This window comes from Abrus precatorius, unplaced genomic scaffold (genome assembly GCF_003935025.1).
Source record: "Abrus precatorius isolate BTA unplaced genomic scaffold, Abrus_2018 Scaffold4, whole genome shotgun sequence".
NCBI lineage: Eukaryota > Viridiplantae > Streptophyta > Magnoliopsida > Fabales > Fabaceae > Abrus > Abrus precatorius.
Window position 1 is genome coordinate 13,059,462 of NW_020874384.1, and position 14,637 is coordinate 13,074,098.

Sequence of the window (14,637 nt, forward strand, 5' to 3'; positions counted from 1 at the left end):
GTTAAAACTATTTCCTATATCCTTATATTTTTGGGATGTTAATAAGAGTACCTTTTTTTACAAGTTTATAAATAATCTTGTAGTTTCAAAATGTTTAATTAAACTTCTATCTGTATTACACTATTATATCTCTGCTCTTAAGAATTCGATTAGATTATTTTCAAAATATTAGGTATTTTGGAACTTTGCGTCTGTCTTCTTATAGTTTCTGGATTCATAAGTATTTAATTTGACTCAAAATTTAACTTAGTGTTAGACTGTTTAATAGATATGTAATTAGATTTTTCTAAAAAATTACAAGATACCAATTACAAACTTATAAAATGTAAAAATCAATTAAAGAATTTGTAAAAGACTCAAATTTTGGGTTTTGAAAATGTGACTTATTTTTTAAATTATTTTCTAGTTAAATTTTTAGTCATTTAAATAAAATAATGTATTTTTAATCATTAATGAGAGACATAAATTGAAGTAGAAATTAAAATAAAATGTCATATTTTAAGGGATAAAAACATATTTAAATCATCCCTAATATTTATAGGAATTGCATGTTAATTTAACTTTTGTCATCTTAATCAATGCAACCATATTTGAGAAAAGTGATTATTTTTACTAGGAAATTGTTAGGATGCCAAGATGTAGGACAAAAGAAAAAGGTTAATTCCTACTTTAATTAATATATCCCTCCAAACAATTATTATCTTTTATATGGTTTTGGTTTATGGGTCATTATACAATATACTGTCTCCTTTAACATAGTTTGCCAATAAAACAAAAAATTATATGTTTGGTTCAAAATTCAATGTACGCTTATGGCTGAATTGTAGGATCAGTCCGCGTCTATGTAAAAGGTCTTGTGTTGGATTCTTCCTAATAATTGTTCACTTATAGGCAACTATTAATTGTCAAGTACCTTGTCTTACTTCTCAATAACCCACTTCTCCCTTGTGTCTGAACATATTGTTCACTGAATTTAATGGTGAACTTTCACGTCCTTTTCAATAATTTAGATATACAAATTATTTATTTATGAATTAAATTAGTATTAATAATATTTAAATAAAACAATCTTAAATAATATGTGAAAATAGACATTTTATATTCACAATAAACATTTCTATTTTCATAATATATCATTTTATGTTTTCAACGGTTACGGATAGTATAAAAAGTTACTATTCATTTACAATTTAATATTAAATTATCCTCCAATAATATATGTTTTTTTAATATTAAATTAGCCTCCAGTAGCATATGATACTGTTACTAACAATATTATGTATAATACTAATAAATAATCTTAGTAATACAAAATATTAGTATATAAATTTAATTATACTTTTAGTCCGTTAGTTCATCAAATTTTAATTGTTCAAATTTAATCTTTTAAATATTTCAATAACTTAAAATAAATTTTTATTTCAAAAATTTATTTAATAATTAAAAAATATAATAAAAAATTAATATATTATTAATGTATAAAAATTTATAAACAAAAATTATATAAAATAATTAAATAAAAATTATTATATGTATTCCTTTCATTTAATATTGTTACTTAAAATCTTTATACAATTTTTTATTAATTTATATAAATTAATAATATATCACATCTACATTATATTTTGTTAATTATTCGATTAAATTGAGGGTAAAAAATTAATTTAAATAATTAAGAAATTAGACAGACTAAACTATAAATAATTAAATTTAGATTAATGAAAATCACATATAAGTAAAATATATATGAACCGAAAGTGTAATTAAACTGAATATATACTGTCAATTTAAAAAGGTAGTTACTGCATTAGTTATTAGTACAAAGCTTTAAAGTCTTTATAAACAATTTAATTTTTAAAAAAATTATACTAACAAATATTATTTTAATGCTTCACAATTATTTTTTTTCGCGTGGCATGCATGTATATATACTAATCATATTTTGTTTGGGTATTATCTTGCATTTTCATGTTCGTAGGTTTCAAATAAAAGGGAACTTGATAGTATAGCAAATCCTTGCCTCTACCTGGAGTATTGGAGAGTTTTACAATGGGTGCAGTTGAAGAGACCACACAGAAATATATAAATGACAAAGTTGGTGAAGAGAAAAATTCAGTTAATATTAATGCTAGTGATGCAGAAAATCCTGAGGCAAATGACAAAGGAGGTCCTAAAGAAACCTGGGTAAGAGACAATCAAGTGTTGGAGACTCCTCTACCTGAAGTATTAGAGAGTTCTCCAAAAGATGAAGCTAAAGAGACCACACAAAACCCTGTAAATGGCAAAGTTGGTGATGCAGAAAATCTATTTAACATTAAAAGTGGTGAAATGGAAAATGTTGCAGTAAGTGACAAAGAAGGTCCTGAAAAAGCCTCAGTAAAAGACAGTGCAGATTGTCTTCCAAGGGAAGCAAAGGAAATGTTGATATCTTTGGCAAATAAATGGGAGAATGTAATTGATGCTACTGCATTGCAGGTGTTTCCTCTTAAAGGGGCAATGACAAATGAAGTATTTCAGATAAAATGGGAAACAACAACAGATGAAAGCTCACGAAAGGTTGTAGCAAGGATATTTGGTGAGGGCACTCACATTTTCTTTGATAGGGATGTTGAGGTCAGAACATTTGAATGCATCTCAAAGAATGGAAAGGGACCTCTTTTGCTAGGAAGGATTGCAAATGGCCGCATTGAGGAATTCATTAATGCACGGGTAATCTCATCTTTACTTTTTATTATTCATCTTAATTCCTTCTCACTCAGCTTTGTAACAAATTTTCATTCTTTCGTATTTCTAACTAGCATGGCATGTTTTTGTTGGATAAAAATACAATTTTTATCAATGACACATCGTCATTCATCATTGTTAATTATAAGAACCTCTAATTAAATCAAATTTGTCTCAATCTTTCTTCAACATGATCATATTATACTGTTTAATAACATGGGTATAATATAGTTTGAGTAAACTTTTAAATAAATATTTATAAAAAATAAAAATTAATATAAAAAATGAATAATTTTTTTATAAATTAAAAGTAACTTATACTATTCAAATTCTAAAACACTAGATGAGAAAACTTTAAGAAAATTAGAAAATCATAAGTTAATTTTAACTTATGAAATAATTTCATTACTTAATTTTTGCTTTTACAAGTACTTACTAAAAGATATAGGTTGATGAATAAAAAAATGAATAAATCTATAGATAGGTTGATGAGCAAAAAATGAATGAATGACTAAAAAATGCAACTGATATTTGCTTAAAAATACCTCCACTTTTGATATAGCTTTTATATATGTAAAGTATTAATTGGTTTTATTCATTTTGTATTATCCCATCTATAAAGCTGACACATTGTTGTGGATTTTTCAGACATTAACAGCACCTGATCTGCGAGATCCATCCATTTCTGCTCTTATAGCAGCAAAAATGAAGGAATTTCATGATCTTGACATGCCTGGTCCAAAGAAAGTGAACCTTTGGGATAGATTAAGGTATGGGTTGTCTAGTAATAACTCATCCCATCCCCACCCGAAAAAAATGTGAAAAATAAAAATTTCTCTATGTGCAATATTTTGATGGAGTTATAAGTTCAATTTGATCATTTTAATGTAATTTTGTTTTAATTTTTCAGAAATTGGCTTAGCGAGGCCAAGCGCTTGTCTCCTCCTGAAGAAAATGAAGAATTTCATTTGGACACAATGGACAAGGAAATCTCTATCCTCGAGAAAGAACTATCAGGCATTCACCAAGTTATAGGGTTTTGCCACAATGATTTACAGTATGGTAACATAATGCTTGAGGAAGAGTCCAATTCTGTGACCATAATTGTGAGTTTCTTTTTATGTTAGTGAAATTATAATTTTATTGCTGATATTTTTTTGGTGAACTACTAATTTTATTTTCGTTCACGACCTACATTAAATAAATTGTTAGTTTTAGTATTTATATCATAATGGATTTACAAAGGTTTGATATGAAAGTGATTTTTTTTTTTATCCGAGAAGCAAAGATACACAGTGAAGTCTTAAAAAAGCCCAAATAACACCTTTTTTTTGTCAGACCCTCTTTTTGCTAATGTATCAGCAGATACACTTTTCTCTCTAACAAGATGGTACACATCCATACGTTTCAACCTACAACAGCTGAAGAGTCACTTTCTATGTAAACATTCTGCATTTTAAAAACATCACAGAAAATTAGTGCATTTGCAATACCTCTTGATTAAAATCTAACTCATTTCTTGCTAACCAAGTGAACCATTATGATATCCACCAAAAATGGTATCTGGTTCTCTTCTTAGGTAACGTTGGATATTTTAACACTTCACACATTTAGGATTAGAAATCAATGAGTGACTTAAAATATATTAGCAATACATTCTCTAACACAATTTTTAAAAAACTTAACTACTGATTAAACTTTATTAAAGTAGCTAACACATTGCTCCTCCCAAGCTTTCAAGGGCAACCTCCATATTCTTAACCACACAAGCATGTCACATCCCAGACAAGCCTTCTTTTTGGTGTTTTTCCATTACTTCTCTTGATTCAAACTCCAATAATACCTCACACTCTCCAACTGAAACGTGTTCCTGTTCGAGAAACACTAGTCTTCAAGTCTCTGTTTGAATAGGATGACGTCCTTCCATATCTTGCTGACGTTACTTGACGTAGGGAGGATACCTACAAAAGGCACTCTGATGCTGAAGTTAGGATTCGGTTGTGAGCAATAAATGCTATTTTATATTGAAAAGTCCACACTTTACCTATACTTCCTACCTTCCTTTTATAGGCATTGTTATGGGTTAATAGGCTTGTTGAGTCAGCCTTGGTTTTGACCCTTTAATTAAAGTAGATAATATTCTAATTATTACCCTTAATTGGATTAATTACCTTTTAATTTGACAAAGGGTATTCGGTTATATTAGGCCGAAGAGGTACTCGGTTACCTTTTCCTAGAGGTAATACCGAATAGTATCCTATCCAGTACACTAAAATGTTCTTGTTCGGAAAACACTAGTCTTTAAGTCTCTTCTTGAATAGGGTGACATCCTTCCGTATCTTGCTGATGTTATTTGATGTGGGGAGGGTACCTGCAAAAGGCACTCTAATGCTGAAGTCAAGATTCGATTGTGAGCAATAAATATTATTTTATATTGAAAAGTCCACACTTTACCTGTACTTCCTACCTTTCTTTTATAGGCATTGTTATGAGCTAATGGGCTTGTTGAGTCAGCCTTGATTTTGACCCTTTAATTAAAGTAGATAATATTCTGATTATTACCATTAATTGGATTAATTACCTTTTAATCTGATAAAGGGTATTTGGCTATATTAGATCGAAGGGGTACTCGATTACCTTTTCCTAGAGGTAAGACCGAATAGTGCCCTATCCAGTACACTAGCCCCCCAAGCCTGAAGAGGTACGAAGTGATGGCTTAATAATATATTTACCCATGGCACTTTGATGGAGGAGGTATTCGGTTGTAATGAAGAAGTAAGCAGGCCGAAATGGGGTGTTAGGCACCATGCATCCAAGGATGAGGCCGAAGGGATGTTGGCACCTTGCATTCGAGGATGAGGTCGAAGGGGGTGTTAGGTGCCATGCATCCAACGATGAGGCCGAAGGGGGGTTAGGCACCTTGCATCGAGGATGAAATAGACAAGTTTACATGTGTATTAATGGTAACTTTTAAAATAACGTTTAAAAGTGAACAAGTTAAAGATGACTAGTATCCATGATATTTGTAATTTTATTTTTTTTAACGACTCGAACCGAATACGTTACACGACAACAATCATTTGTTATTAGACAATAGCTGAGTGAGGTATGTGTCAGCAAACATTCAAACAGAATAGGTACTCGTAAATGTAAATTTTACCTTAACCGAGAGGGATTGATAGGAGAAAATAATCAAACTTTTAACCAAGCGAGGTACTTGGGAATATAGATACTAACCGAGATAGGTTATCTGGAAAAAGTAATTAAATCTTATTTGAGCAAGATATCTGAGAGATATTAATTGAACCTTAGCCGAGTGAGGACCCGAGAGGGAATATTGATTCAACCTTAGCTGAGTGATGTATTCTAGAGGAAATATTTAATTCAACCTTGGCCAAGTTTGGTACTTGGGAGAGAATATTTAATTCAACCTTAGCCGAGTGAGGTACTCGGGAGGGAATATTTAATTCAACCTAAGCCGAGTGAGAATATTTAATTCAACCTTAGCCGAGTGTGGTACTTGGGAGGAAATATTTAATTCAACCTTAGTCGAGTGTGGTACTTGTGAGGGAATTTTGATTCAACCTTAGCCAAGTGAGGTACTTGGGAGGGAATTTTGATTCAACCTTAGCCGAGTGAGGTACCCGGGAAGGAATATTTAATTCAACCTTAGCCGAGTGTGGTACTTGGGAGGAAATATTTAATTCAACCTTAGCCAAGTGAAGTACTCAGGAGGAAATTTTGATTCAATCTTAGCCAAGTGAGGTACTCGGGAATTGACTTGTAAAGAAAGTTCTGTCATTTTATTGATGAAGTGTCTCATTAAAGACCTTATCTAGAAAACCTCTTTTCACGTTCTAAAAAGAGGACAAAACCTGAGTGAAGAAAGAGTGCACTAAATTTACTAAGTACAATTTCTAACCCGATTGAGAGTGTTCGTGCACTTCGATATTGTCAATATCTCTGTTGCTAAAGCCTGCTTGAGTACCTTGGACCGGCTGGTGTTTAACATTGTGTAACTTATAAACTTAGGTCTCCTCAGGAGACATTCAGTGCTGATCTTTTGGTCCTTGTTTTCATGTTTGTTTCTTGCATGTTCGTTCCCTTCAAATTCTCTTGAACTAGGCACTTGCTCCATCTGGGCCTGGTTATGGAACTTGGCCAGTTCTTCCATTTGCCTCTACTTGGTTGCTCGACAACGTAGTTCATCTAGGTCGATAGGATTTTTTTTGCAGATACTGTTGACAAACGGTCCTGGCCTAAGGGCTATTGTAAGATGGTGCATCTCAACTGTCGGATCCAAGTTCCGGATAGAGAGGGCCATTTGCCCGAAACGTTCCATAAATGACCTGAGTGTTTCCTTCTTCTCCTGGCAAATATTAACCAAAGCCAACGAGGTCAGTTGATGAGGATGACTAGTGGCAAACTGTAAATTGAATCGTCTGGTGAGGTTGCAAATGAATCAATGGACGAAGGGGGTAGCCTAGTGAACCAACTGAGGGCTGGTCTTCGAAGGAAAGTGGAGAAAATTCTGCACCATAAGGCCTCGTTTTCTGTATACAAACCGACTTGGGTTATGAAAATATCCAAGTGTTCTCCTGGATTAGTCATTCCATCATACTTTTCTAATGTTAAAGTTCTCTAATTATCGAGTAACTTGGCCTCCAGGATAGGCTGAATAAAAGGGCTTCGACTCGAGATATCATCCCGTTCAGTAGGGTTCCTTGGAGTTCCCTTAGGCTTTTCTTGCAATGCCGAGGACTCTCCCTTCTCTTGAGCGAACGGGTATATGGGTTTTAATTTCCTCCCTCAAGTTAGCGTTTTCCCTCCTTAAGGCCGACATCTCAAGAGCATCTCTCTCTGGCCTGTTGCATTTCTCTCATCTCGGCCTAGAGCTGTCTTATTACAGAAGAGAGGCTTGCATCTCCTCTTCTTTCGGCCAAAACTTCAGGGATCGGTTGATTGGGTGTGACCTCTTCCTGTTGACGAGAAGTTTGTCCTTGATAATTATGCCCCTCATGTTGGCTTCTTGTTAGTATCATGATGATTGAAAAAGCGAGGCTATTCGTGCCCCATAATGGGCGCCAAAATATTCCTGTTCGGGAAACACTAGTTTTCAAGTCTTTGCTTGGATAGGGTGACGCCTTTCCGTATCTTACTGACGTTACTTGACGTGGGGAGGGTACCTGCAAAAGGCACTATAATGCTGAAGTCAAGATTTGATTCTGAGCAATAAATGCTATTTTATATTGAAAAGTCCATACTTTACCTGTACTTCCTACCTTCTTTTTATAGGTATTGTTATGCGCTAATGGGCTTGTTGAGTCAGCCTTGGTTTTGACTCTTTAATTAAAGTAGATAATATTTTGATTATTACCATTAATTAGATTAATTACCTTTTAATCTGACAAAGGATATTCGGCTATATTAGATCGAAGGGGTACTCAGTTACCTTTTCCTAAAGATAAGACCAAATAGTGCCTTATCCAGTACAAAATGTTTTTACATAAAAATCCCTTTGGACACTAAGAATTCTTGCATACCCTCTCTCTTCATATATGCATACATATCAACGAAGCTTATTTATAATACTGAAAGGGATAATATTGTGTCTAGATGTCATGTTAGTTTTGAGTTCTTCTAATTGACTGAGAGTATGTCCTACACTTTAAAGTCAGATAAACATTTCAGATGGAATTTTTAATTTTGAAAGATAAGGAAATCAATTTTATGACTTCTATTAATATAATCTATAAGGGATTTTGAATGGTGTCTACATGGATGAAGAACCATTTGCAATCACTTTTCTTTCTTCGTTGTTATTTTTTAATCTATGTTGGGGCTGAAAATTTTGTTTCTTGGTTGTTGAATAAAATTGGTGTACTCAGTCTATGACTCTACGGTTGATCTTTCTTTACTGAATAATCTTTTGCAAAAACACTCTCTTATAAATATTTATTGAGAAATTTATTTAAATTAGGTCAAAGTCATAAGGAATTAATAGTTCTTAGTCAACAATTACGATTTTTATGCTGTACATTTGTAACAGGATTATGAATATGCAAGTTATAATCCTGTGGCATATGACATAGCAAATCATTTCAATGAGATGGCATCAAACTATCATTCAGACACCCCACATATTCTTGACTTCAGTAAATATCCCGGTTTGTCAATGGCTTGTGCAATTTCTTTTCATTTATTTCCTTTTTCTATGTCCAGCAAAAATTAACATATCTATTTCCCTTGACAGATTTGGAGGAGCGTCAAAGATTTGTGCATGCATATTTGAGTTCTGCAGGTGACATTTCAAATATGTTAAAAAGATTGGTGATCTTGGTTTAATTTAACACAAACTACATTACCATAAATTATTCTAATGAGGAATTGGTGTTTCCTTTCGATTTATAAATATCAACATTCTATTACATATTAAGCAAACACAACAAATCAATGTAGCCTTGCATTTCATCATGTATCTACGATTATTACGTTTTCATCTTGAAATTATTGAACTTGAACACAGGTGAAAAACCCAGTGACAGTGAAGTGGAGCAGCTACTCGATGAAATTGAGAAGTATACACTTGCAAATCATTTATTATGGGGCTTGTGGGGATTAATCTCGGTATCTTCACTTTCTCTTTCAAATTAGCACTGGACGTTATTCTTTGTTTAATCATCTTATATCATTTATTATGGGGCTTGTGAGAAGTATACACTTGCAAATCATTTATTATATGCTTCATTTTCATAAATAGAAATGATCATGGAGATAACTATAAAAAGCATCATTAATCTTATCCCAAACGGCACAAGTCTAGAAGAATTATAGAACTCCTACTTACATGGAAACATTTTAACAGGCATTTGTTATCTAAGTTATCTTTTCAATACCTTATGCAGGAGCATGTAAATAAAATTGACTTTGACTATAAGGGATATGCGAAACAGAGGTTTCAAGAGTACTGGTCAAGGAAAACTAGTCTTTTGAGCTCAGATGGGTCCTCCAATGACAATGTGACTAACGGTAATGACAACACTATAAGTACAATTTTTTGCAATTTACAAATGAGTTTTTAATTTTTTGGATGTTCATCCACTCTTGGGCATGATACTAAGATACATGTCAAGGTTGCAGGTATTAACATAACCAATTGATATAATTTTGGAAGTAATTTGTCCCATTCATTGCTCTGTGGTATTAAGCACAATTTTTGAGGTGACACTAAAAGTTGTATAATTACTATAAGAAATGTTTAGTTTAAAAATTGAAGTGGTTTTGTTGCTTTGGTTGGTTGGAATATTGGTAGAGTAAAACTGTTCAGAATCGAGTTTGGATTAGCTAACAATTAATAATAATATTTTGAAATTTGTTTTTTCGTTTATAATTTTAAAGTATTTTTAAAATAATGAAGGCTCTTACATGATATGTATATATGAATTACTATATGATTTTTTTTTATCTTGTATAATATGTAATATAAATTTGTTATATTAATTTAAAATTTTCTTAAGTTTTTTTTTTAATTTTTGGATAGTTGAGTGTATTATATATTATTAAAAATATATATTTAATTATTACCAATTCATCGGTGAATTAGTGTTTTCGTCGGTTGAATTATAAGTCCAATTTTAAAACATTAGTTAAGATTGAGATGCAGAATTTTTAATATATTTTGGTTAACCTTGAATTTTAGAATATAGTTTAAATATCTAGTAAATTTTTATTAAAAAAAGTATTTATTTCAGTTTTTTTTCTAATTTAATAAATATTGTTTTAATAAAAATGTATTACTTAAATTCAATAATAAGAACAGAAATAAACAAAACTATTTTGGTGTGTGAGCATTAAAGTAGGTGTGATATGACTTGATATTGTTCTCATGGTGGTTCAATTCACATCATACTGATTCATTGGTAATCTATATATTGGTTTGTAGGAGAGAAAGCACTAACATCGACAACCAGCGGAAAACCAACTAAGAACTCTAGTGTGTTCAAGAAGTGGAAGAAATTTATTGGTCTCGGCTTTTTCAGATCGAAACACTAGAATAGGATTTGGTAGAATTGAGGGTGAATTAGGATAACTTTTATGTACTTATTCGATAAGTTATTATTGTATAAGGAGTTTATACCATAAATTTAATTATGAAATGTATATATAAATTGAAAAAACCTTATTTTAATAACTTATGTAAAAAGTTTATTAAAAGAAGCTGAAAAAACCTAGAGTCATAAATTAATTTCATAAGCTTTACTTTTTTATTTTTACCTTGATTACTCGAACTAAAAAAAATTCACACATTAATATAGGAATGGAAATATATTCCACTGGTGCAAAAATTACTCTTAACATTGATTTAAAATATTAATTAAAATTTGATACAGAAAAAGTCAATATTTAAATAAATTTGAAAATTAAATAAAAATTTATATTTATCATCTCTAATTTATATTATTTATTAAGGAACATCTCTAAGATGTTTTATTTTAAATAAATTTTAAAATTTTCTTTTATATCAATTATTTAGTGACCAATAAGAAAAGTTCTACAATTTTTTGTAAACTTTAAAGTAACACAATTTTTAGTACAGAATTTTAATTTATGCAAATTTTTCTCTAAAATTCTAATTTTTTTTTTTGTATTTCTGGTATTTTTTGTGTTTTCACTTCATTTTTGTAGAAAATTTAAAAGTACTTTTAATATATGTTATTTTGCTGAATGATTTTAAAAAATTTCTGTTATTTTAAAAAATATTACCGTATTTTTTAATTAATTATTAACCTATGTAAAAATAATGTAGAAAGCTTTTTGTATACTAGTTCTTGCAGGTAATAAATTCTTCTTATTCTTTTATTTCATTCGTTCTTCATAAATTTCTCTTTTCTTTCTAAAATTGATAACTATAAGTGTCAATTTAGCTTTAGGCCTTCAAGCTCACTTTTCTTAACTCATTATATAATTTTAATTTTTTTAAACTCTCTATATAATGAGTTTACTTTAATTTTAAGTCATAATCCATAATATATATATATATATATATACATATGTAAGTTAAAATAAAAGGTGGATTAGTCCATTATTTTTAAAATATAATTAATAAATATTATATTATTTTTCTTAACAAAAAACATATATGTTTGTTTATTATTTTTATTAATTTTTTTATTTAAAATTGATCAAAAATTATATTTTAAATATAAAAAAATATTTTAAAAGTAAAAAATTCTATCAATTTAAAATCAATCAAAATTTAAATTTGTAAACATTCATTAATTGTTATTAAGTTCACAAGTTATCAATAAATTTTGCAATATTAAGTATTATATGTCTATAATTTTTATGATGAGAATATTGTATTTTTTTAATATATTAAATTTTATTTAAATAAATAATTTTGAGTATTTTGATAGCATTTGCCTTAACAAATTTAACTAACATTTTTTTATTATCAATTTTGTATATTATTATTATTTTAAAAATATTTATTGAACATAATGTTCTTAAAATAATTTTATAAAAATAAATAAATAAATTTTTAACAAATAATTAATAAATATTATACTAACTTTTAATAAAAAACACATTTATTATTTTTTTAAATTATTTTATTTTAAATTAATTAAAAATATATTTTAAAAACTAAAAAATTTTATCCGTTCTATCTAATCATATTATTTCATTTTAAAAATAAATTTTATTAAATTAAGATGAGTCAAAATTTAAATTTGTAATATTTATTAATTTTTGTTAAGTTTATAAGTTACTTTTTTATATTTATAAATTTTATAATATTAAGCATTACGTGTTTATAATTATATGTTTATAATTTTTATGATAAAAGTATTGTATTTATTTATTTAACACATTAAATTTTATTTAAATTAATTATTTTAAATATTTTGATAATAGATAACTTAATAAATTTAACTAATTTTATTTTTTATTGTTAATTTTTAATCTCTATTATGACTTTAAAAATATTTATTGAAGATGTGATATTTTTAAAATAATTTTATAAAAATAAACAAATAAAATATGATAATATAAAAATATTAAAATGTGAAAATTTTTATAATTATTTATGTTAAGAAATTATTTATAAAATTATATAAATAAAAAATATTACTATAATTTAATATTTATCAATAATACAAACAAAAATTAGATAAATAAGTAACTTAATTTGATAATAAATTATTATATTTTATTTAATATTATTTAATAACAATAATTTATTTTAAATATTTAATTATTTTTTTATCTATTTTAAGTAATTTTATTTATTTATAAGTTTATTGTAAAAAATATGTTATAGAGAATAAATATTTTTAATAAGTTATAACAATTTTTTTAAAGGTAATTTAGTTTATAAGTTAAGCCTAATCCACTTAACATTACGAATTTTTTATATGATGAATTTTTTGGTCACATAAATTTTTTTACCCTAACTCTGATCAAATTTTCTTATTTTCTTCATTATTATTTGCATAATTTCATTTATTTTCTTTATTTAATAGTTTATTATTTAAGGTTCTAGCTAAGTACTGGGAATTAGATGACCATCAATTTTCTACATTAAAAAGTTTAAGTATTACAGCAAATAATAAACTCTAATTATATTAAACGACACCCTTTTTTGAAAATATTATCTTAATAATTTTTTTTGATATTATTCTTTACTAATAAAATGACAAGACAAACGACAATTGCTACTCCATTTAGATCATGTCAACAGATGATCGCATGATATACGCACTTAGCTTGTCTCGTCTTCGTTACTACTTTTTCAGGAACATGTTGTGTTCCCTTATTTTGTACTCAAATTATTGAATTAAAGAAAAATGTCACAATATGTTGTATAAGTATTTTTAAATTTAAATAAAACTAAATAGTATAAAATAAAATAAAATATGTTGACAATTAAAATAAATTATTTAGTTAAAATATCGTTGCTATAAATTAAATATTTGTAAAATAATTTTTTATTTGAAAATTAATACACTTAATAGAATTTTAACTTTATTAATAGTTAATTACATACTTAAATAATCACAAAAAAAATTTGATAAAGAATCTCTTATAACAAAGATTAAATAATAAACTATTTTACTATGAAATTCTATATTACACAACATCACTTATTTATAAAGTTTTAAAGAGAATATTTTTTAATAATTAAGTAAATAAGTTTAATTTAAATTTGTTATTTTTTATTATGATAATAAAAAATTTAATTTGAATTTATTTTTATTTTTTCTATGAAAAATTCAATTTAAATTTATCTTTCTTTGTGACGATAAAATCTTTACAATGAAGAGTTTAATTTAGATTTATATTCACACCATTCTATTTTCTAACAAAATATTAAAAAATATTTTAAATTATGAATAATATAAAAATATTTATCACATACAAAATTTACAAAACATGTAAAAAGAAAAGAAAATTGAACGTGATAAAATAATTTTATTTTATTTTTTACTATTTGATCCTATCTTTTTACTTTGCTATTTTAAATTGTTTATTTTTGTACTACGTCAATAAAACAATATCGTGCAACTCACTTTACGTAATTGAAAATTGTTTATTATTAATAGAAAAAAAAATTGTTTATTATTTTCTCTTTTTTTATGTTTTTCTTTTAAACAGTGAAGCATCTTAACCGTTTTCTTTTCGTTTAATATAATAATGTTAAGTACTTGTAACTATACCATAAAAAATAAATAGTGCATCGTAACTAAAGCGATAAAGTTCTTTAGAATTCCATAATAATAATTCAACAGATAAGAGAAATAACACTACCTTTTTAACTATTTATTTAAATACATTTTTATTTTTGTATAAAATTTTATAATACCTTTATTAATAAGGAATAAAGTTAAATTACTTAATGTAAATAACATAAAT

The 14,637-nt window shown here is 27.6% G+C and overlaps 1 protein-coding gene across 1 annotated transcript; it reads left to right on the forward strand.

Annotated features, from left to right (window-relative positions):
- The first annotated feature begins 2,049 nt into the window (after positions 1–2,049).
- On the forward strand, positions 2,050–10,776 carry LOC113866141 (probable choline kinase 2). Its single transcript, XM_027501031.1, has 8 exons — positions 2,050–2,709; positions 3,373–3,494; positions 3,635–3,830; positions 8,774–8,891; positions 8,978–9,025; positions 9,251–9,351; positions 9,630–9,753; positions 10,667–10,776. The coding sequence occupies exons 1-8, from the start codon at positions 2,050–2,052 to the stop codon at positions 10,774–10,776; spliced, it is 1,479 nt and encodes a 492-aa protein (XP_027356832.1).
- The last annotated feature ends 3,861 nt before the right edge of the window (positions 10,777–14,637 follow it).